The 23,426-nt window shown below is 41.0% G+C and overlaps 1 protein-coding gene and 1 long non-coding RNA gene across 2 annotated transcripts; one reads left to right on the plus strand and one right to left on the minus strand.

The window, feature by feature from the left end:
- Positions 1-838: 838 nt before the first annotated feature.
- On the minus strand, positions 839-3,947 carry LOC134171277 (uncharacterized). The gene is made up of 2 exons (XR_009967572.1): positions 3,690-3,947; positions 839-2,660 (listed from the first exon to the last, which is right to left on the minus strand). It is a non-coding gene; the product is annotated as an uncharacterized LOC134171277 (long non-coding RNA).
- Positions 3,948-4,870: 923 nt separating this feature from the next.
- On the plus strand, positions 4,871-23,069 carry BPNT2 (3'(2'), 5'-bisphosphate nucleotidase 2). The gene is made up of 5 exons (XM_062633337.1): positions 4,871-5,435; positions 18,009-18,168; positions 19,114-19,209; positions 21,213-21,374; positions 22,775-23,069. The coding sequence occupies exons 1-5, from the start codon at positions 5,058-5,060 to the stop codon at positions 23,044-23,046; spliced, it is 1,068 nt and encodes a 355-aa protein (XP_062489321.1). The 5' UTR covers positions 4,871-5,057; the 3' UTR covers positions 23,047-23,069.
- Positions 23,070-23,426: the final 357 nt, after the last annotated feature.

Genomic DNA, 23,426 nt, shown 5'->3' on the forward strand with positions numbered 1-23,426 from the left:
ACTGATGACTGAACATCTCAGTATCAGCACTAAGTGGACCTGGAGCAATGCAGAGGGCAGGCTCTGAACAGCACATATACCAGAGGACCATGAATGCCTGTGACAGCTCTAGTTTTGGCAGCGCCCTGATGCAAGCTTCAGGAGCTGGATCCTTTCCTGGTGAGGAATACAGACATAATTCCCACATGCACTGCAGATTATGGGCCCTTCCCAGTTTTGGATTTGGATCCATTTCTTCCCCACTAAGAGGGAATACCAATAGCCAAGGAGCGCACAGCAATTAGGAGGAAACTTTTGAGAAAAGCTGGACTACAGGAACCTAGGGATTCTTCAGTTCCTACAGGACCTCAAGACAGATCCAGGATCAAGACCAGATAGGAAATTCACTCTCTAGGACCTTTCCTAACATAGTAGTTCTCTTCTGGGGATGCAGACAGGCATAGGCATTTAACCAACAGAGTGATCTGACACAATAACCAGGATGCCTCACCTTCAGCAGTGCTCAGGCCTGTTGTCTTCACCATGTTTCAGACCCATCCTGCAGCTGGTCCCATGCTTTTAGCAACAACTGTCTCATTTAACCTGTTCTGCATATACTTCGGCATGGGTCCTACTAGCTGACATTTTCATAGAATCATAGAATCTAGTAGGTTGGAAAAGATCTTTAAGATCATCAAGTCCAACTGTTACTCAGGACTGCCAAGTCTGCCACTAAATCATGTCACTAAGGGTCTTATCTACATGGTTTTTGAACACTTCCAGGGATGGCAATTCCACCACTTTCCTGGGCAGCCTGTTCCAACGCCTGAACACCCCATCTGTGAAGAAATTCTTCCTGATATCCAATCTAAACCTCCCCTGGTGCAGCTTGAGGCTGTTACCTCTTGTCCTATTGCTTGTTACTTGGGAGAAGGGACCAACCCCACCTCACTTCAACCTGCTTTCAGGCAGTTGTAGAGAGTGATAAGGTCTCCTCTGAGCCCTCTGTTCTCCAGACTAAACAGCCCCACTTCCTTCAGCTGCTCCTCATCAGATTTGTGCTCCAGATCCTTCAACAGCTTCACTGCCCTTCTCCTGACCCGCTCCAGCACCTCAGTGTCTCTCTGGTAGTGAGGGGTGCAGAACCGAACACAGTATTTGAGGTGCAGCCTCACCAGTCTCTGCACATCAAACCCTGGACTCTCAGCTCTGCAGAGCCAGCCAGGATACAGGATATAAGAAAGATCTAACTATAACTGGGACTGCTGATTCAAAAAAGGTTGGGTAAGGTAGTGTTATGAGCAAAACTACCAGGCAAGAACAGGAAATACAGTGAGAAAAGAAAGGAAGTATAGGCTACCCCATGGACTACCTTCCCAGCACTGGCAAGCAAGGGAAGTGGCTGCAGCTGGTGCTGACACTCGCCCAACAGGTTCCCCTCAGGTACTTTGGTCCCATCCAAAAACCATCTGCTCCTTCCTGGCCTCTCAGAAGCACAGACACAACAGATCTTTTCCACGCACCGCAGATCAAACTCTGCTATGACCCTGAGGGACTCCCTGTCTCTTCCAGCACACTGCAGCTGCAGACACAAAAACCAAACACTCAGGGAGACTGCCCATGAGTGGCTCCGTAAACCATCAGGGTTAAGCAGGAGTCATAGAGAAACAACCAGCAACAAAGCACATCTGATGCTGCCACCAGCCCCTGTTAACCTGCTCACATGGCTGGAGCTATGGAAGATGCAGGCATTAGCTGCTTTTCCATGAATCAGCACTGATGCTGACAAAGCAGCTGTGGTGTTATGTACTGTCAACAAAAAAATGTGAGTCTGGACAAGCACTAATTTATTCATTCTTGCCACAGACTCTACAAGTCACACACCAAACTCTCTGTGCTCTGGCATGCACCCCACACAGCCACAGCACAAACAGGGGTTTTGTGTATGGCAATACCTCTCTCCACTGCTGACTCCCCTGACTGTGGTCAGAGGTTACCAGTACCTATACAGCCTTCCCCATTGTGCTCCCCAGAGATCCCCACCCAGTGCTCAGAACATCTCTGTTTATGCTTTTTCCTTGCCAGCTAGTGACCCCTTCGTCAATCTCCCAAACTCAAAGTACAACCTTTCCGCCAAAGTCACCACCATTCATCTCATGAATGTAGACCAGGCTGGATGTGATTCTGGGCAACCTGATCTAATTGAAGATGTTCCTGCTCACTGTAGAGGACTTGGACTAATGACCTATGAAGATCCCCTCCAACCCAAAGTACTCTATGATAATGTTGTGCTGAACAGCACAAGCATCACTTTTGGCAAGGTCAAGCGAGGAATCAGACTGCACCAACACATTGCCTCTCTGTCATGCACAGCCTCTGCTACATGAACCTAACAAAGCTATGCATTTCACTCCCAGCACACTGCAACCCACTTGAGAAGCTCTGCCAAGACTTTCCACAGCAACTCTTTCTGCGGGAAGTTAAAGGGACGCATTACTTTCATCAAATCAGCCTGTTGTTTGGGCCCTCAAGGTCAGGGCTGCCTTCACATAAAGCTGACTCAGATCCAACAGAGATATATGTAAGATCAGATCTGCATCCTCAGCTTCAATCCAGGTTGGAGCACTTTTTTCTTCACTCAGCCAAGGATCATTTCAATATTACAAACAGATGTAATTTTCCTGTCAAAAACACAAATCTGTTTTAAAACTTGGTTTGACTCAGGCAAAACTCTAATTTTCCAAATCTATCAAATTATTTGACCCATAATTGACTAAAATGTCCAAAATAATAGTTTTATATTTTCAAAAGGAACATTTCCATTAGATTTTTACTTTACTCTTCATGTCATGCAGCTCCTTTTGCAAAGAATAAGCAGACAAATTTTTCTTTCTCTTTTTTTCAAAGTTTATTTCATTTTGTGCCTATGTTATGGTCTCTGCAAACCCATCTTACGTTTTGAAGCCATAAAAAAACCCTAGCCTAAACTCCTTTTATGCCATATGCCAGGAGCACTTTGCAAAGATTTCCACAGTGCTTTGGAGCCCAACTAAAATCAACAGCACCTTTGATGAACATGAGGAACCTGACCTAGGAATCTTGGAAAAACAGCATGTCAGGTGCCAGAATGAGTCCTTTAAAAATTATATTGGTAATTACAGAACAAGATTGTTACGGAGAAAAGGGATGCCACCATATTGTCTATTGGTTATGTGACTGCATTCAGTAACAAACACTGTTTATTCTGAAAGCTGGCATAGATGGTACATACGGTATCACTGAAATAAAGAGCCCTCTGACCACTGTTCTCTTCACAGTCTACATTACTGTCAATATTTACTCTTTATATTCACTGCAGGCACAGAAATGTTATCAGCAAGTAATAAATGCACAATTTTTCTATGCCTCTGTAAGGTCTTTGCAAGCCTCAGTAGGACAAAAATCCTAATACTTCACCTTCTTTCCATTAAGTAGGAAACCAGCTCAGAAAGTTGCAGGTTTTCTTCCTTCTCCTGGGTTTCCTCCTCCACCAGTAGTTTAAAATTCCTGTTTACTGAACACACATAAACTGTGATTGACAGCAGCAGGCAGCAGAGCTGCTGACTACTTTGCCCAGCATTTTTTAATTTAATCTTGCACTCATTGCTCATTACAGACACAAGTTTACTCGTTGTCCAACACCAACCCTGTGCTGCAGCACAGTTTCTTACCCTTACTGTATGAAAAGCTGACTCGTGAAATCAAAGTGACCAGTGTATCTTTTCAAGCCCCCTTTCTGCCAGAGAAGCAACTGTATAGAAAAAAAACCTTTAAATCATAAGAATGGGAAGCATTCTAGTTGTTGTCTACTAGCATGTAAAGTTAAATCCCACTAAAACTAAGAGTAAAATCAAACTCTTCTAAATCCCATTTCAAACTGTATGCTTTCTCTTTCTACAGCCCTTTCATTTTCTGTCCCTGCAGACACTTCAGAGGGACACTTGGTATGTACTCATGTTTAAAATGTAAGTAGAGGAAATGGTACTGCAATTTCAGTTTGCAAGGCCAATCTTAATTTTGGTCTTTCCTAGTTTACACATTTGCGATTACTTAAAAAAATAACCCAAAGAAGCCACAAGATCCCAACAAAAGTGTTATACTGCATGATTCCTAGTAATGAGTTATCCCCAGAGCCACTAACAAGGTCTGTTTCTATAACCTGTATATCAAGAGACAAGAGTATTACTTGAGTAAAAGAACACACGATCAATCCAAAACATGCTTTCTGTTTGTTTCTGATATAACTTACTCAAAACTCCCAGAGGGAATTAGAGAAGAGGAAAAAAATCAGACTGCTGATTTTCACCTCAGACGTCCATCCTGGTCACAGACATGCAGTTTCACACTCTCCCACACCAGCTGAGAACCAAAGAGAAAGTATAAATTAACACGTGGGCCTTTAGCACATCACTTGGTTAAGGAAATGGTTAGGATATGCTTCAGTTTCTTGAATGAAAGGAATTCACCTTCCGGAAGCACAAGGGAGCCAAGGGCTCCAAAGTTACCTAACGAGTATGAAAAAAACAAGAGATACTCAGAACCGCAAATCTCAGAAATTAAGCAGCAATTACTGCGAATTGCGATTTCCGCCTGAAAGCGCCTTCCCGGCCTGTCGAGCCATCATTCCGAGCAGCCCTCGCAGACGGCAGGCTGGAGCACACCTGCAGCCTAGGAAATGAAGCCACCCGAAATCACGCTTTCCGCCAGAAACAGCGGGTGCCTGTGCGCCGTCAGACGTGCCCGCGATCGGAAACGGCAGGAGCGTCCCACCGACACAGCCGCAGAGCGACACGGGACCTCAAATCCCGCGCAGCGGGCAGTGGGACATGCTCAGTGCGAGCGGCGAGCCCCGCCCCGCCTGACCCGGATACAGACAGTGCTGCCTGCTCGCCGGCCCGTTGAGGAGTGTGGAGCCGGGCTGGTCTTGCCCCCAGTGTAGCGGCAGCAGCAGAGGGTGGAGCGCCCCGGCGGCGTTATGGGTCTGTGGTGAGCGCCCGGCACCGCTGCCTGCTCCACTCTTCCCCCCCTGCCCCGCGGCTATGGCCCCCATGGGGATCCGTCTCTCGCCGCTCGGCATGGCTGTGTTCTGCCTGCTGGGGCTGGGTGTTCTCTACCACCTCTACTCCGGCTTCTTGGCCGGCCGCTTCGCCTTCTTTATGCTGAGCGAGTCGGCGGCCGGCGAGCCCGAGACCCCCCACGGCTCTGGTGCCGTGGACCTGCGGGAGCTGCTGGCCGTGTCCGTCCTGGCTGCTGTCAGGGGTGGGGAGGAGGTGAAGCGGGTCCGTGATGGCAACGACCTCAAGGCCAAGGCCAAGGGGAAGACGCGGGAGGGGGCCGAGGAGCAGCTGACGAGCGGTGACCTGCTGTCCAACCGCAAGATGTTCTATCTGCTGAAGAGCGCCTTCCCCGCCGTGCAGGTGGGTGCCGGGGTCCCTTTCCTCAGGTGGGAGGCTGCGGGCCCGGAGGTGGGCTCCACTCAGCCCGCGGTGTAGAGCCCCAGGGGTAGGCTGCTTAATAGTAACGGCATGAGGGCTCAGCCCTTTGCGGGGAGACACGTGTCGCCTCTCGGTTTTGTAATTGCCGACGGGAAACGCTGCCCTGGTTTTGCATTTTTTCTTCCCCTGTCGCAGGTTCAGTGGCAGTGCCACTTCATACATGTTGCCGTGGGTGCTGGGTTGCAGGGGAAGCACATGGATCATGTGTAAGCAAAGCTGTGTCATATGAAGCAGTATATTTGAAGTGGTATGGACATGAGGAGTGAAAAACCCTGAGTCTAACTTGCAGATTAAGTGCTCTATGGTTAAGGATAAAGGCCACTTCATAGTGCCTATTCTGCACGTGTTTATGGTGTTTATGTCCTATGTAATTAGGAATACTGTTATTTTTGTAATTATCCTTCCTGCCAGTTGTTATTCGCACTTTTAAGTTACAGGGAGAAAGGATTGGAAATTTGTGGTTTAGGAACATAGTGTTACATTACCTGAGGTCTTAGCTCTTGTGGCTTTGGGCCAGCAGGTAAACCAACAGCTGTGTCACTGTCGCTGCCTACGTGGGCAAAATAAATTTGCTTTTCTTTCATAGGTGCATACCTCTCCCTGCCCTCATGAGCTTATGAAATCTGAGCCTAACACCTAAGGTCACACCCAAACCAGAGTTATACTTTGAGGCTTTGGGGGTTTTGTTGACGTTGCTATCACTTTTGCTTTAGTGAATGGGAACTTCTTTGCAGTCTCTTGATGTTGAAGTCTAGGTTTTTATTGTCATTTAAAACTGATAGTAAACCCTAGTTTTGGATTCAAAAGGTGACAATTGTATGCCTTTCCTGGACAGGTATTGTAGTTAAGTTTACTTTTTGGATAAGTCTAGTTACTGCTCAATGAATTTTCAGTGGTAGTTTTAGAAGTTCATCAGGGTGGTATGTAGGTTTTTGGTGCTTTGTTTTTTGGAGAGTTTAAAATGTAATATAATATCTAAAGAAAACAGTAAATTTTTCAATATTTGCAGTAAACTTGATTAATCTTCCTCTACAGAAAGATTGTGAAGTTATTTCCTGAAGATTGCTGGATTAGCAGTTAATAGCAAACCCCCTTAGCAGGCCCTGCGTTAAAGGAAGAAAAAGCATTGCCCCCGTTCTCTTGTTCAGTGTCTTCACAGACCTTGGTGTTGCAGCATGCCTGTATTGCTGCCTGGAACCTGTACAGTTTCTTCCCTTCTGCAGGTGGAGGGACTTTGTTAGATACGAGTGTTGTCTATTCTAGAGGAGGCTGGGGCTTTGGTCTGGACTTGAATTGCTCAGTGAACTGTAGTGCCTGTTCGATGTCTGGCTATGTGCGTAAACTCTGCTGGGGTGCCTGGGATGCATAGCAGTGACTTGGCGTATGTTCTTCTCAGAAGCTGTTGACTTTGGAAATCTACTTTTAAAAAGCTTTGGTACTCCTTTTTTTATTTTCTTTGCAGTTAACTTTTGCTGCTGGTCTTTAAAACTAGATAGTACTTTCTGAAGCGCAGGTGTGTTCTCCAACATAGTGCGAGGACAAAAATGTGTGTGCACATCTGTGGAACTGGGGGAAAAAAATCAGATGTGTTTTTTCTTTTTTCATCCCTCTCCTGTCAGTGAGCTTGAGCACTGAGGGTGACTGGGAAGAGTTTGCTTGACAAATCTTTCAACTGATCTAGTTACTCAGTCTGACGTACCAGCTCTGGGATATTTGGTATTCTGAGTACATGATCTGGATAATAACAGGTTATCTCATGCAACATTTAAAAAATATGCACTAAGCTGTATGTACTGATGAGACGTTCTGCCTCTTAAAGTCTATACAGTGAAGAGGTGTTTGTAAACATTTGTCCAAAACAAAATAATGTGGGGTTTTTTTTCTTTACACTGTATGCGTGTAGCACTGTATCTTCCTGAGGTGTAAAGACAAGGTCTCATCTTAATCTGCAAATCCTTCATGTGTGCCTTCAGCACAACACACCTAAAACTGTGACTGTTCTATAGAACAGACTTGCTGCATTTTTTGGGTTGAATAGGAGGATTACAGAGGATTTCCTGAGATACCTTTCATGTGAGACAATATGAAGCTGCATCTTGTAAGAAGCATTGTACTTTTTACCTGCAGCCTTATCCCCTTGTACAGAGTGATGCTCCAGAACAAAAAACATTGCTGAAGTGGAATAAAACCCCTCCTCCTGCTAGAGAAGGTCCTGCTAACAAAGCTGTTGAAAAAACTGAAAGAATTCTATGAGTAAACTTACGTAAAATGCTGATTTACTCTCATCATGGAGTCCTTGGCCTAATAGGGGTACCTCAAGATTTAAATTACTGCCAAATATTGGAGCTAGGAAAAAAAACAACAAAACTGGCACAAAAAAAAAAACAACACCCAAACAACCAAATTGCCAAATATGTCTATAATGTAAAAGAAATGGAGCTTTGAGCAACCTGGTGCAGTGGAAGGTGTCCCTGCTCATGGCAGGGGAGTTGGAACTAGATGAGCTATATGGTCCTTTCCACTGCAAACCATTCTATGAACCTCTAAGAATAGCCATGGCGTTCCAATGTTTAAAAATAACCAGGGGGAGAAATCATTTGACTGAAATAAGCTGAAGTCAGTGAGCAGCCTTGCTTTCCCTGTATTGTGCTGCTGGACATAAAATTGGGAAAGCATGCAAATCGTCTGTCTGAAGCAGATTTTCCTGTAAGGTGTGATTATTAAGAAAAGATGGAAGACTTACGCTTTTCACTTGCAAAAGCTGACATAAACCTGGAAAAAGTCTTACAGTCCTGATAGTAGTGATTTATACAAAAACTCTTTAAGATCTGAGGGCAGGAAGAGTTAAAAAAACAACCCACCACAACAAAGAGCATAGAGAATGTGTTGTTCTTTTACATAAAGGTACTGACTCTACAGAGGAACTCCACTGCTTACGTCACCTGCTCTACTTGATATAAATAGATGCATTTGCATCAGTTCAAGACTTCTTTACCAGCTTTGGTAAAACCAAAGAGGAATGGATCAATTCTGTTTTATCACTGTGTGGTAAAATTGAGTGCTATTGGGTATTATTGTTATATCCCTCAGAAATAGGTATGAGAAAGATAATGGAGGAAGGGGCAATTCAGTTATTTCTACCTTGGGTATTACCCGGTGTTGTCTCTCTGATCACAGTCAGCATCCAGCAGTGCTTATTTGCATTCATTTTCTATGAAGTGTAGTTGTTTAAAATACATTTAATGTTAAAATACATGCAGTAGTTTCCCTTGATAACGTCCTGAACTGCAGTTACAGGCTTTGAGGTGTTTACTTCTTCTGCACTACCTATGTGTTGTCCTTATCTATTTGTCATGCTGAGAATGGATTAAACTTCTGATCCAGCTATAATTATCCCCTCTGCTCCTTTTCATTTTTTAAATTCTTTATCTTTTCTGTGTTACTTTGCTGCGTTCCTGGTTGGTTCTGCTGTTTATTCCTTGTGCTAACACAGTGATGGTGCGATAAGGACTGGGATGGGAATCTCCCTGGGATTAGGAAGATGCTTCAGTGGAAGAGGAAACTGGGGAGGCAGTGTTCCCAAATTAAATTAGAGACTGGCCAGAAACACTGTAATGTTTTGCAGAGAGGAGCTTCTCTGTTTAAAGAGATGATTCATGATACCTGTGTCTCAGCAGCAGTACCTGGTAAAAGAGGTTCTCAGCACTATGCATTAGGGTCTTCCATTCTTTTAGCGCTGCCTGTCCAGGGATCAGTGTCAGGAGCTTGATATTTGAATATATGCAAGGTAAAAATGTAAAATAAAGGTTATTTAGGAATGCCCTAGTTTACTTCACATTGTGGCTCTATCAGCAGCCTGTTCCAGCACATCTGAAGGAGCACCTGTTCTTGCTTATAAAGGCAGGAGTGATTAACAGAGGAAGTTGTGACCCTTAAACTAGTACTTTAGCCACATTCTCTCTTTCTTCTGACTATGAAAAAAACCCATTAATTTTAAATTGGTGAAATTTAAACCCCCCACAAAATTCTGCTACTTTGCTTGTGCACTGTCCTAGTGTTCTTTTCGTGGGGTGAAGCCTTCTGTCTTATTTGACAGAATAAATGCTGCCCTATACTCTCACTTTTCAAGTTTGGGCTTATTTTTGACCAGTGCATTAGAATTGTACAATGGTTTGGGTTGGAAGGGATCTTGAACTTACCTAGTTCATTAATTTATGTTCCGTTGTTGCACCACCTATGTGTCTTGCTTTCTATTCTAAATACTGAATAGAGAAATAACCTTTGTCCCTTCTGGGGTATTTTGTGTGGTTTTTCTTTTTTTGATTGTTTTGAGGTTTGTTTGTTTTGTTATTGTGACTGTGATGTATATCAAATCTTCCTCTGTCCCAGTCTTCTGGCTTCTTTTTATTAGTCTTGCCACTGGTCTGAATCTGAATGTTCTATCTCCTTCCCACTTAAGACAGATGATAAATAGCTCATCTCAAGTTTGAGCATGATAATGCTGGAATCAGGCATCAGTGTTTGAAATGGAAATTGAAGAACATGACGGTTTTACTTTTAATGAGATTTCCTTCTAAATTAATTCCACTTTTTGAAGATTAATGTCTCCAAGCACTCCATTTTTGTGAAGTACCTGACGTACTTTCTAGGTTTAAACATGCCATTTACAGACTTCTGACCACAGTGCCAACTATCATACTGGAATTTCATCTGAGATGGTGAGCTCTGCATCTGATACAGATTCTTTGGGACAGATAGATTTGTTAAAGAAGTAGGTTTAAAAAACAAAATGCTACTTAAACTTTGGAAGGATTTCAGTGCCTTGCTGAGTAAGTTCAGTAATTTGTTTGTCTCTTTGTGTTGTGAGAATGGCATCTTCAGGTTTTAAGTTTTTAACAAAATTAACATCTTTCTGACCCAGATGATCTTGGCAGCTGCCAACAAGTTTAAAGTAAGAAGCGTGAATGTTAATCTGATATCTCAGTAGTAGGTGTTGTCTGGAGGTGCATCTCTCAGCATGGGTTCTAATTGATGTTAGACGGCTTATGCTGGTTTTCTCTACATGAAAAGAAATCAAAGCCTGTAACTTTATGTTAATGAGTTCTGTGATTATCAGATGGAAATACAAGTAGTTTGTTTGGCTTTTGTGGGTACTGGGGGTGTTTCATCTGTCAGTTAAATTCACGCTGGAAGTTTTCTCAGTGTTATATATTGTATTGGTAGGCTCCTAATCTGGTTTTATTTGGATGTTTTCTTAAACTGAAAGGTAGTGTTGCAGCTCTCATGACAAGCTAGTCATCCTTTTCTCTTTGCTAGACTTGCATTTGCATAGAACTGAAATGGAGAATTTTGCCATCTGGGGAAACAACTTGTGTGAGCTAATGAGTGAGTGACTATTTCTTTTGCTGGGCTTAAAGTAGTTGTATCTACAGATTACTGGTGGAAACTGAATTCTGTGATCCGTGCTGATTCCCTCTTGCATTTTTTTGCTCTATTCATTCTAGGCCAGTAGAAGCAGAGTTGTCATCTGATACATCTTTACTATTTATGAAAACCTGTTTAACTCTGCTTCCTGCTGGCCAAAGCCACATAACAAGTTTTGATAAGCACGAGTTGAGCTTTTTGACATTTAGGCTTGTCCATATTTTTCTTTGCATACCCTATGATCTTGTTCCTGCATGAAGTGATCACTTCTTGTCATTAAATTAAATAAAGATGTAGTTAATAGATGGAAACTTCTGTCAGGACTTCCGTGTCTTGAAAAATGCATGTGTCCTTTACCTGTATTGTGGCATTATTATAGAAGTATTTGGGTTTTTTTTTCATTTCAAATGAATGATGAGACCAGTGGTTTTTATACATTTTATTATTTCACGTTAGTATATTTTTGTACGTTACACATTTATATACAAATATACTTTATATTTTTGTTAAACTTGATTACCTTTTAACAAGCTATTTATTTAGAGAACCATGTGGTTTGAATAAGGTCCTCTCTGTCCTTTGATAGCAAAATTTACACTGCTAAAACTCTTTGTAAATTGTACCCCCTAGCAAGAGGAACCTTTTTGAAAGGCTTTGTAAAAGCTCATTTTTAATTTCTAATGTGTTGTAGTAATCTAAGGAGGAAAAGAACCTTTCCAAAAGGAAGCAGCTGTCTTTAAAAATGCCAGTGTATTGAATAAAAATAGAGTTTTTTACTATGCTGGCAAGGCTACTATTCAAATTGTTTAAAGCTTAAAGGTGTTTAAACTTAAAGGAAGTGATACTTTGATTTCCAAGTTTGCATTCTTTTCAGTGTCAAGTAGTGTAAGTATTCAGGAAGCAGCTTTTGTTCATTGTAAAAACTGCTACTCTCTACCCCAAATTCAAAATTGGAAGGGAGGGATCATGAGTGGTCCTGACAGCAGGTGAGCCAAGTCTTGGTGTGAATGGAAGTCTGTCCTTGTATAGCAGATTCTGGAGTCCTGTTTAAGTTAGATACTTTTCTTGGTTATTGGAAATACAGTGCTTTGACCTCTTCTTGCTCTCCTGGAGAGTGCACTCCTTTTGTGCATATTTATACATCCTGACTTCTTGAGGGGGTGTTTACATTCAGAGGGTTTGGCATCTGATCCCTTTATACAACTTTGTGCATACAGATACTCTGAGAAGATAAGACAGCCTTCACCTCTGGCACATTTGAGGGGAAAAAACAGAGAAGCTGACCAAGTGGAAGTAAAACAGTCTGACTTGTAGTGTAGGACATGTCACTCTTCAGAGCAGGGCAGTGACATTGGTTGGAGGTACAAGGTGTGAGGCCTGGTCTGTAAGTGGAAGAAAGCCCAAAGGCTTTTGCTGTCCCTTGAGTTGTGACATCTCTGAAGCACAGCCAAATAACAGTAAATAAATTATAGTTGCATGTAACCCCCTGGTAGGTCACCTCTCCTTTCAAGGTGCGTAGTTGTGGGTATCTTCTTACCGGCTGTTCTGGACATTAGTCCAGAGGGTGCATACAGTGATAAAATATTTTCTGCTGTTTGCAGGGAACATCTCCCAGTAATCCTGTAAGAAGATATCATAACCATTGTTGGTTTATGGTTTGTAAATGTTTGCATTTGCTTATTTATTTCTGGCCCTCCAATCTTTCGTCCATCTCGTGATGTGTGAATACAAATGGTGAAGTTTGAATCTCAGATATGGGTAATGTTTACATTGTGAATCACTGGTGAAGGGGCTGTGTATGTCATGCAGAATTAGTGCCCTAACTAAACAGAAAAACTAAGTCAAACATCTATTAATGTTTTACTAATATTCCCCTGTACATGCTGGTTTGTCTTGGCCTCCAGAGTTTTCATTTTCATGGTCCCATCCAAATCAATAGACTTATCATTGAATCATAGAATCATGGAATAGTTTGGGTTGGAAGGGACTCCTAAAGTTCATGTAGTCCAGCCTGCCTGCAATGAGAAGGGATATCTTCAACTAGATCAGTCTGTTAAGAGCCCCATCCAGCCTGACCTTGAATGTTTCCAGTGATGAGGCATCTACCGCCTCTCCAGGCAACCTGCACCAGTCTCTGTTCCTGAATTGTAATGCCGGGAGTATACTTATATTCTGACTAGTGAATATTACCTTTTATTGTTAACTAAACTATGAGGTTTGTTTTGGTTTTTACCTTGAGTAGCTTAATTAGTGTTTCTTTTTTGTATTACAGGCGGGATAGTATTTTGTTCTTGTTTTGTTTTCTATTCTAATAAGACAGCACTGAGATTTGGATTTGAGAGGACTTTAATTATCAAATGTGGATATTGACACTCTTGGGAATAAAGAGCTGTGCTGTCTCATGTTTTTTTCAAGATATTGGATTATTTGCATATTAAAATACAGAATGAGTATTGGGCTGGATAAGAATATGGAGAAGGATGGGTAGTAATAAATTTAAATAAAATCCACATATCACCAAGCACTCTAAGAAAAGCATTGCATTTTCATGTGCAAATGTTTATTAAAGAGATGTTTTTGAACAGAAACCTCTAGTTTGATGGCTTTTTGTTTAGTTTTGGTGTTTGTTTTTTTTTTTTTAGCTTACATGTTTTCAGTTAAATTTATCTTTAATGGGTGAATTCAAAGGCAAAGGTACAGCTGTGTCCTACTCTTTCAAACCAGCAAAAAGCCTGAGTTTGTCCATCTCACCATGGACAGCTAGCTAGTAATCAAGGTTTGTTGGGTGATGAGCTGCCACGAAGATATCGGGAAGTACCGGTAGGGAGTAGTTCAACATAGGACAAAGAGCCACTGTGAGGTTCCCTGTAGTCTTTACGTGGTCAGGACTGTTGGCTGTTAGTTTAGAGCAATGCATTTATCCACATGGATTTATAGTACGCAGGTTGCTTCCCATGTCCCTGAGTAGATCGGTATTCCCATCAGCAGAACACTGGAGGAGAATGTTTTCTGTGTGACGGGTTTCTGGAGGCTGGGAATGCCTGGGTGTTTCAAAAGGCGCATCATTGTTGCCAGATGTTGCCATTGGATCTCTGTTGTGGGGCCTGTGAGCAGCATCCCTCTTCCATGATGAGATTCCTGCACCTCCGAGGCTTGTTTTGAGAAAGCTTTGTGCTGGTGAGATGCAAACTCCCTCATTTATGAAATAATTGTTTTTGTTGACCTTTCAGCAGCATTCTGTTTAACAATTTCTGTGTGCTTTATTAAATCTGGGTTTGATGCAGTTCTTTGTGAGGAGGGCTTTCCCTTCAAGCATTAAAAAAAAGACTCCTGAAATGTAGTTAAGCTTGGTGTTGGTGGGCAGCTTGCAGACCTTCCCAAGATTTGCTTTTACAGTTTACAGCTAACTCAAATACCTATTTATGTCTTCTGCTTGCTGTCTCAATTCTGGCGTGATGGATTTCAATCTAAATCTGACTCTTAGGAGTATGCGAAGTTATGTATGTGATAGCAAGCGTGCAAACTTTATTCACACTAATGTTGCAGTTTAATAGACTCAGAATGTCTTGTTTGAAACATTTGGTGTTGTGACTGTCTTTCTACCATCACCACTTCTAATTTCTAAGTGAAGGTTAAGGGACACGATAAACTACATATCATTTCAGGAAAGGTCATGACCTCTGGAGACTTCTAGCAAATGAGAATAACAAGTCGGAAGGGAGCATCATACTGACACAGTCATGTTTTCCAGGTGTATTTTCATGCCTTAAAAATAAAACAGGAGGGCAAAAAAGAAGTTCCCAGTGTTAAGGGTTGGTGGTCCTCTCTCTGGCAACTCTGGCTTGCAAAATCTATACTGTAGCTTCTTGACAAAAAAAAAATAAAAAAAATAACTGCATTGTGGTGAAATGTCTGTGAATTTCTACTGGGACTGTAATTTTTGGAGTATTTAGTGAAGGCTACAGAGTAAATGGCCGTATAAATGAAGGAAGAACAAGTGACCCAGTTGTGGGGCTTTTCTGAATTTTCCTCAGATAGTTCTGCAACCTCGTTGCTGTTATCTTCTCCTCTCCCCCCACTCCTCTTTTTCTCTTCTGTTTTATTCTGTCAGGCTCATCGTGACTGTTGAGAGAGACTTTCTACAAGCATTATAAATGCTGAAGCATCATGGCCACCACTACAAAATTTTGAGCTAGTAGGTCATTCTCTGAAAACAATACCTTTCAGATAGCTGCAGTCTTTTAATTTCAGTGTACTGTAACAACAGGTTTAACAAGATATTCTTCCTTTTGAGGATTGGTTCCAACTCTTTAACTTTTTGGAAGTCTCTTCCTTCTGTTGAGGAAAATTTTTTTTTTTAATGGTGGTGCATAATGTGCTGTAGTGGAACTTAAACTGCCTGAGGGCTCTGTTGGGGCTGCCAAGTCTGTGAGACTAGGCATCTTGACTTTGCAGGACTGTTTTCCTGAGGGGAAAACACAATCATCAGGTTTATTGTATAGTGACAGATGTTTAATTTGTAAATGTCACGGCAACTTCAAGGTCTCTGTGTTTGGTATACAATGCTTCAAATACTGCTTTTACATGAGAAGACAGCTGTGATGTATGGCTGGAGTCGCTGCAGTTCTGCTTTTTTTTTTTTTGAATTCTCTTGGAGAAGATGGCTCTTAACCCTCTGCTAATAATCTGTTACAGCCAAGGTGTGTGATGTCTCTTGTCATGATGTGAATGATGTAAAAATCATGCTGATACAAAGTTTGTAACATTCAAATGTACTCTGATTGTTTCTTTATTTTCATTGTCTTTCAATGTCACTTGCCTGCAGCATCTGTAATAACAGATTGTTTTAGTCAGAGGGGATTTATTTGACTTAGCAGGTATCTGCATCTGACCTCGCAGTCTTGACTCCACCTGTAGCAAATAAAGATAAATCAGTGGTTCTAGGGTTGTAGACACATTGCATCACACATGTGGCTACTATTTTGCCTTGACTGGACATTAGAGCTAGTCAGTTTGGCATCTCTTTAGAATTATATTAGAGGAAGCCACCTTTAAAAATAGAAAGAATAAAAAACCTTGTGGTCCTAATATTCTGAAATGTCCTAAAAGTCCAGTTTGGCTACACTCAAGACATTCAACCCATGTATCTAAGCCATAAACATCTTTGTCCTATTAAGTAATTAGGGGAGTTAGGCATTTCTGAAGGGTTCACACAGGCTGACACTTGAAAGGCACAGTAGCAATGATTTCCATTTTATTAGCAGTAGAAGGAGCATATAAATACTAGTCTCCTTATGTAACTGAGGTGCTAAAAGTAAATGGGATGAATTTTCTACCCTCTTTCAGTTTAAAACCATTCCCCCTATAAGTTCACTACATGCATTTATAAAAAGTCCCCCTCCTGCTTTCCTGTAAAGCCCCTTTAGATACTGGAAGGCTGCTCTAAGGTCTTCCTAGAGTCTTTTCTTCTTCAGCCTTCCTTTATGGGAGGGGTGCTGCAGTCCTCTGATCATCTTCATAGTCTTCCTTTTGACTTGCTCCAACAGGTCCCCATCCTTCTTATGACAGGGGCCCTGAGCTGAATGCAGTAGTCCGTAGGGGTTCTCACATGAGCAGAATAGAGGGGCAGGATCACATCCTTCGACCTGCTGGTCACAATCCTTTTGATGCAGCCCAGGGTACGATTGGCTTTCCAGGCTGCAGACACATATTGCTGGGTGATGTTGAGCTTCTCAACAACCAATGCCTCCAAGTCCTCCTCCTCAGGGCTGCTTTCAGTCCAGTCTCCACCCAGCCTGTATTTGTGCTTGGGATTGCCCTGATCCAGGGACCTTGCACTTGGCTTTCTTGAACCTTATGAGGTTTGCATGGGTCCACCTCTCAAGCCTGTCAAGATCCCTCTGGGTGGTATCCCTTCCCTCCAGCATATTGACTGCACCACCTTATTTTCCATGACTTTCCATAGTTTCCAGGAGGATGTGCTCCATGGTCTGACCAGGCACTGAGGTGAGACTGACTGGCCTGTTGTTCCATAGGGTTTTCTTTTTTACCTTTTTAAAAATGGGGGTTATGTTTCCTCCTTTCTAGTCAGTGGGAACTTCACCGGACTTTCACGACTTCTCAAATATGGTGGATAATTTCTTGGCAACTTCATCTGCCAGTTCCCTCGGGACCTGTGGAGCAGTTCCATCAGATTGCATGGACTTGTGCACCTCCCTTAGATGGTCTCAAGCCTGGTCTTCTCCTACAGCAGGCAGTTCTTCATTCTGCTGGCCCCTGCCTTTGCCTTCTGTGACGTGGGCAGTGTGGCTGGAGCTCTAGCCAGTGAAGACCAAGGCAAAAAAGGTCACTGAGTACCTCAGCCTTCTCCCTATCCCAGGTAACTAGGTCTTCCATTTCCTTCAGAAGAAGGCCCACATTTTCCCTATTCTTCTTATTATCACTCACGAGCCTATAGAAACTTCTTTTGTTGTCTTTGGCGTCCTTGTCCAGATTTAGTTCTGTCAGGGCTTTAGCTTTCCTAACCTGATCCCTGGCTGCTTAGGCAGTTTCTCTGTATTCCTCCCAGGCTACCTGTCCTTGCTTCTGTCCTCTGTAGGATTCCTTTTTATGTCTGAGTTTGTCCAGGATAAGCTTGATATTCATAAAATACCTGTGCATTTCAATCTGCATCTACTGATATGCATGAATGGAGTAATTAGACTGCTGTTGTATCTATATGTACCGCATGATTCTCCAAAATGTTCTGTTTGTAGTCTTTGAAGCAGCTGCATGTAAATTTTGTTTCTAAAAAAATTGCAGTTCACATTGCAAGAATGTTCAGGAGGAAAAACTGCAGCCAAAGAAAGTGTCCAGCTGCTGTATGGTTCACAATCAAATTCTGGATTGTGCTTTTCTGTTGCTTGTTACATGATGGTAATAGCTTGTGAGTTGCTGAAAAGTTACTAATTCATATACTTTGAGCTGGAGTTGAAGGGAGAAAGAGAAGGTGGGAGCAAAACTAACTTTCCTGAATCCCACAGTGACTGTATCTAATAAGTTAATGCAACTACGTTTGTTATTTTATCATAGATAAACTCTGAAGAACGTGTTGATACAGCTGATAAGGAGACAGTCTCTTGGAATCGCAGTATTCCTGAAGACATAAAACAAAAAATACAGCCTAAAGAGGTTCCAGCAGAAAGTGTTACTGTCTGGATCGATCCATTAGATGCTACACAAGAATACACAGGTAGCTGATTCTTGCTGACAAATCATGTGTGTAATTCTGATGTCTGCCTTTTATACTGGAGTCAAAATCGTAAATGTTTAAAACAACATCTCTTGCTAAAGTGTATTATGTCAAAGCAGTGTGATTTATTGTTCAAATTGCATAATGAAACCTCTATACGTATCAGACTGCATGGTTTACTTTTGTGTAGTCCAACTCTAAAATTACTTTCGTATTCCTTGCAACTTGCAACTAAGTAGTTGCTAAAATAAATAACTGTCATTTATGGATTCTGCTGGAATTATAAGCTTCTGTATTTCAGTTATTACTGTGGCAATGCTAAATTTTTTGGAATGTGTTTTGCTTGTTTAGTTAAAGGGAATACTCTGTACGTATTCTATTCGACTTGATATTAAACAAAAATGTTATAGTTTTTTAAAAAAGCATGCATAATTAAATCTTCCCCTTTTCTCAAATGTTTTAAGATCCAAGTAAAATTCTTGATGATAAGTACGGAAGAGCAATCTAAAAAATGGGGATTTTCTTTTTTTTTTCCTTTTTTCTCCAAATATTCCATTGATACAATCACCCTTTCTGGGGAATGGTCTTTGGTATTTGAATTATTAGCTTTGAACCAGTAAAGGATAGGAGGTGGGGCAGATAAGGGAGAATATAGGGACACAGTTTTCCATGAAAACACATACTACATAAGACAGAGTTGTTAGCATTAGATCTCGTAGTAGTATAGGTTACATCTACGGAACAGGAAAAAATTGCTGGAAAGCTGAAAAAGTCTTTGAAGTGTTTTGAAAACTGCAAGAGTTGTTTGAAGATACAACAGAGTTACATAATTGTAAGAGGCAGAATGTAGACTTGCCTTCCAAAACCAAAATGTCTGTAATGTTAAGTCTGTGTTCTTTCTGTGTTCCTGCTGTAAAATCGCTCACTTTCTTGTTTTGCCCACAGAGAATCTCCGACAGTATGTCACGACAATGGTTTGCGTGGCTGTAAATGGTAAACCAGTAATAGGAGTGATACACAAGCCATTCTCGGCATATACAGGTACTTATATGCCTTCACATCTTTCCAGCATCTTCAGTCATACTGTTAATTAGAATGTTAATTTAAATTAGTTAAATTAAAAATTTAAATGATGTCTGAGAGAACATCTGTAGGTATGAATGAGAAAATAGTACCTGGGGCAAAAGAGTGCTGCTGCAGACCTCAGAATTAGAGCTGCAGCTGTGTTATGTGCTATAAAACCACAAAGCAAAATGCTGCCTCAGCATAAAAACGATGCACTTTAAATTAACTGAAAATATGTTTAAGAATTAAGATCCGTTCAATCAAAGTGCTTCTAGCAACCCAAAGAAAATGAAACCTACACATACTGACCAGTCTTATGTATGCTGTTAGTCTTTAGCAGAAGAGTATTTTGCTTATTCAGCAGAACTTGCAACCATGCCATTATACCCAGGAGCTGGTTTTTATTTAATGTGAATAACAAAGATTGATTAAAGATCTTAGTGGCAGCTACTTGTATGTAACAGGCAAGGCTGTCTAGCATAACCTTATCGATTATCTGACATGCTTTTAATGCCACAACTGTGAACTAATAATTCTTTAGTATTAATGATGTGTCCGTGGGCATGGCAAGTTTGGCAATGTGTATGTACTTCTCAAAGCTTCAAAGTAGTTTTAGTAGTTGCATCTTGCTCTATTTGGAAGAACTTCTGTTCTTGTTTTCCCTTAGGCAATACTGACCTCTAGAGTTGTGAAGTTATTCAGTAGCTCTGGCACAGAAATAAAGTCTGAATAAATGTTTGTTTTTTTTTTTTTGGTGGGGGTTTTTGGGGTTTTTGTTTGTTTGAGGTTTGGTTTGGGTGGGTTTTGTTTTGTTTTTGTTTGGTTTGGGTGGTTTTGTTGGTTTTTTTTTGTTTGTTTTTTGGGTTGTGTCACATTCTCCCCCCCCCCCCCAAATGCTCAATGTTTTGTGTGAAAGATTTTACTGCCTTTAAATATGAACTTGATTTCCAGTTGTTTAAGTATGTGCTGTATTCCAGTATGCTCTAAGAATCTATGCTGTGGAAGATATTTTTCTGCTATCAGTATCTATATGAAGGAATGTGTTGTTCTGTTTTTTTTTTTAGCACTGTAATTTTGAGAATTTATCTCCTTCAGGAATAATAAAGCATGAAATATTCAGACATGGCATCAGATGAGATACAGTGAATTCTGTCATTCTGTGTAATGAGTATTCATTTCTCAAGCTGGAAATGCCAGTGTGTTGTGAATAGGATTGTTCCTAATAGTACCAAACAAATACAAAGAAATAAAGAGCAGTCAGAATTGTTATTACACATATCTCAGTCTGTTGTCGTGAAATCTGGCCCTCTACTGAGATGAAATTTCTGGTTAGTCTGCTACGTAAACATCAAATTAATGGTTAGGGGATATCACCTACCAAGCTTGGCTTTGAACCTCATAATGAAACAAGTAGGGGGTTATGTATTCTAAATCCAGTCCTCCAAAACGCACCATCTAATGTTTTCCTTAGTATTACTATCCTCCTGAGCTATTTCCTTGCTTAGCATTACTACCTTTCTGAGTAAAATGCCTCAGTAACATTTTGCTATCTGCTTTGATGGGTAGTGGGGCTTCTTTTTCTTGTAAAAAGTTTGTTTGTGGAAATTCTGGGTCTGTTTCAGACTCAGAGCCATCCTTTTAACTTTTATGGCTTTCCAATTGCAAGTTCTCAGTAGTACTATTTGGGATTCTTTGCCCTTACTCTATATTTTGGAAGTAGCACACATGAATAGTCTGGTATGGGATAATGCCATATGCAGAAAGGCGTGTATATGGGGCTGTTTTGCTTTCTCTTCTGTTTGTGTGCATATGTGGGCATGTAACCCTTCCTTCTGTCAGCCCTAACTTTCTCTTGTACAGTAGGGAGAGAAATTAGAGGCATCAGTTCCATTTTCTCAGATAAGTATCCTTTTATCTTTACACTTAAGAGAGATTGCCTTTTGCAAATCTCAACAGTTTTGTTTTTTTTTCTCTTGTAGCCTGGGCAATGGTGGATGGTGGGTCAAATATAAAAGCTCGTTCTTCCTACAATGAGAAAACCCCAAGGATTATTGTATCCCGCTCCCATGCAGGAAAAGTTGAGCAGGTTGCACGACAGACATTTGGAAATAAAACTGTGATAATCCCAGCTGGTGGAGCAGGTTTGGTTCCTTGAGCATCCTATCTATTTTACTGCTTCTGAATGATTTAGTGGGATAGCGTTATTAGGAAAAAAAAGGAAATAACTGTGGAATCTCCTCTTTTCCTCTTATATTTTGTTCTTCACATCTCTATAAGCAAGCACGTGGCAATAGGGACACAGGTTATTTTCTTGCCTATAGAAGCTTACATGCAAATTTGGTTCAGGTTTTAGACTGTTCACAAGTTAATATTAGTGTATCTAAGCCTGGACCAGCAGTGTTACTGAGGTCCTCTTACTGAGCACATTGATGTGTGTTCACTGAAATCACCAATGACTCTGTGGAGGAAAAAGGGTTGTGTAACCACATACAGAATCATAGAAGAGAATCTGATGGTTGTTAGTTAAATAGTAGTAACAAATGTCTTGGGATTTTTTTTAAGAAAAAGCCATTAAAGTTTGGTACTATTTCTTGCATTTATGTCAAAAGAGAAAACTAATGGCATTAAAGTCCATTTTTATCTGCCTCGTACTCAGTCCAAACAGGTTTTAGCATACTTTTTGTGACCCTACACAAGATACTTGTGCATGTTATTGACAGAATGCAAATATACGATGCACTAATATGAAGCAGTAACTGTTCTAAAGTCTCAGAAAAGCCATGAAAAATTCAAATTTTATGGAAATGTATCTTCTGTGTCTTTAATATGGAAAGCTAGGGCTCCCCTACAGATTGTTTAGTAAAGAAGATCTTGCACAGGTTCTTGATGATTGATCTAAACTTGTTTTCTTACAACAAAGTGAAAGTGATTATAGCTGATCTTCTCTGGGGCTTGACTCTGTATAAGAATATAAAAAAGGAGCAGCTTAATAAAACAAGAATATTGGTTGAACAGTTGAAAAATTGAAAAAAATCCATAGAAGAATACCATTTTGACCAATGAGTGTGTACTGTGTAATGTATGATAAAAGAGAATACCCTGGGCTGAGTTGCTTTGTTAAAGAGTGGTATATGCATCTTCCTTACATTGTTAATAAAAAGCCAGGAACGAAAAGGTAGACTAGCATAATACAGAGGTTGAAAACTAAGTGAACATAAGAGCAAAACTGTATTTGAGTTTCTGGTGGTCTTTCAGTGCATCTCTAGGCAAGTCAATGTAGCATATTGGTAAAGGCTGTCTAAAAATAATTTGTCTCCAGTACCCAAGGTTTTAATTGGGTTGCAGTGGAATTGTGGGTTGGGAGGGAGTGTTACTTTTTCAAACTTTCTCTACAGGTCAAAGGGCAGATAAAGTACATTATATAAATGATACAATGACATCACTTTCCTAAATGTTGTGTATGCATATTATTACATTTGCCCTTTGTGGAGAACAGGAAAACTTGGGTTAACTTCTTTTAACCTCTTCCCCTTTCTTCTAGGCTATAAAGTGTTGGCCCTCCTTGATGTGGCTGAAAAGAATCAAGAAGAAGCTGATGTGTATATCCATGTCACCTACATTAAGAAGTGGGACATATGTGCTGGAAATGCAGTGTTGAGAGCATTGGGTGGCCATATGACTACCCTATCTGGTGAAGAAATTAGTTACACTGGCTCAGATGGCAATGAGGGAGGACTTATAGCCAGTATCAACATGAACCATAAAGCACTAATTGAAAAACTTCCAGATCTGGAAAAAACATCACACAAATAAACATGACTGATGGAGAAGTACAAGTCATGCTTTTGTAACCTCCAAATGCTCTGTCTGAAGAAGCAGGTGTGGAAAACCTGCTGGGAAAGATGCACAGCAAAGCAGTTTGGTGGGGGTTTGGGGACTATATCATGCATTGGGTTTTTTCAGTGGTGGTATTTAAAAAAGAATGATAATCAGAAGTAGGAAGGGGACTGACTGCCTCACATCTCAGTTTCCATGTTTTATTTTTTTCAGACTGTTTTCATGCAGTTCTTACACTGAAGGTGCATTTACAGTATATATTGGTGAATGTAGGTGAACTAAAGAAAAATCCAAAATTATTCATAAGTAGTTCTCACAGGAATTTCTTGGAACCTTTTACATCTTGTTACTGTAGT

Source organism: Pezoporus occidentalis, unplaced genomic scaffold, assembly GCF_034315485.1.
Source record: "Pezoporus occidentalis ecotype Australia unplaced genomic scaffold, CSIRO_AGI_Poc_V1 ctg4, whole genome shotgun sequence".
Lineage (NCBI taxonomy): Eukaryota > Metazoa > Chordata > Aves > Psittaciformes > Psittacidae > Pezoporus > Pezoporus occidentalis.

What these genes read in the sequence shown, in the direction of transcription:
- BPNT2 (XM_062633337.1), top strand. Translation starts at nt 5,058, where the DNA reads ATGGCCCCCATGGGGATCCGTCTCTCGCCGCTCGGCATGGCTGTGTTC. An exon ending in GCGCCTTCCCCGCCGTGCAG is followed by an intron (nt 5,436 to 18,008) that starts GTGGGTGCCGGG and finishes ATTTTATCATAG; the next exon opens with ATAAACTCTGAAGAACGTGT. An exon ending in AATCCCAGCTGGTGGAGCAG is followed by an intron (nt 21,375 to 22,774) that starts GTTTGGTTCCTT and finishes CCTTTCTTCTAG; the next exon opens with GCTATAAAGTGTTGGCCCTC.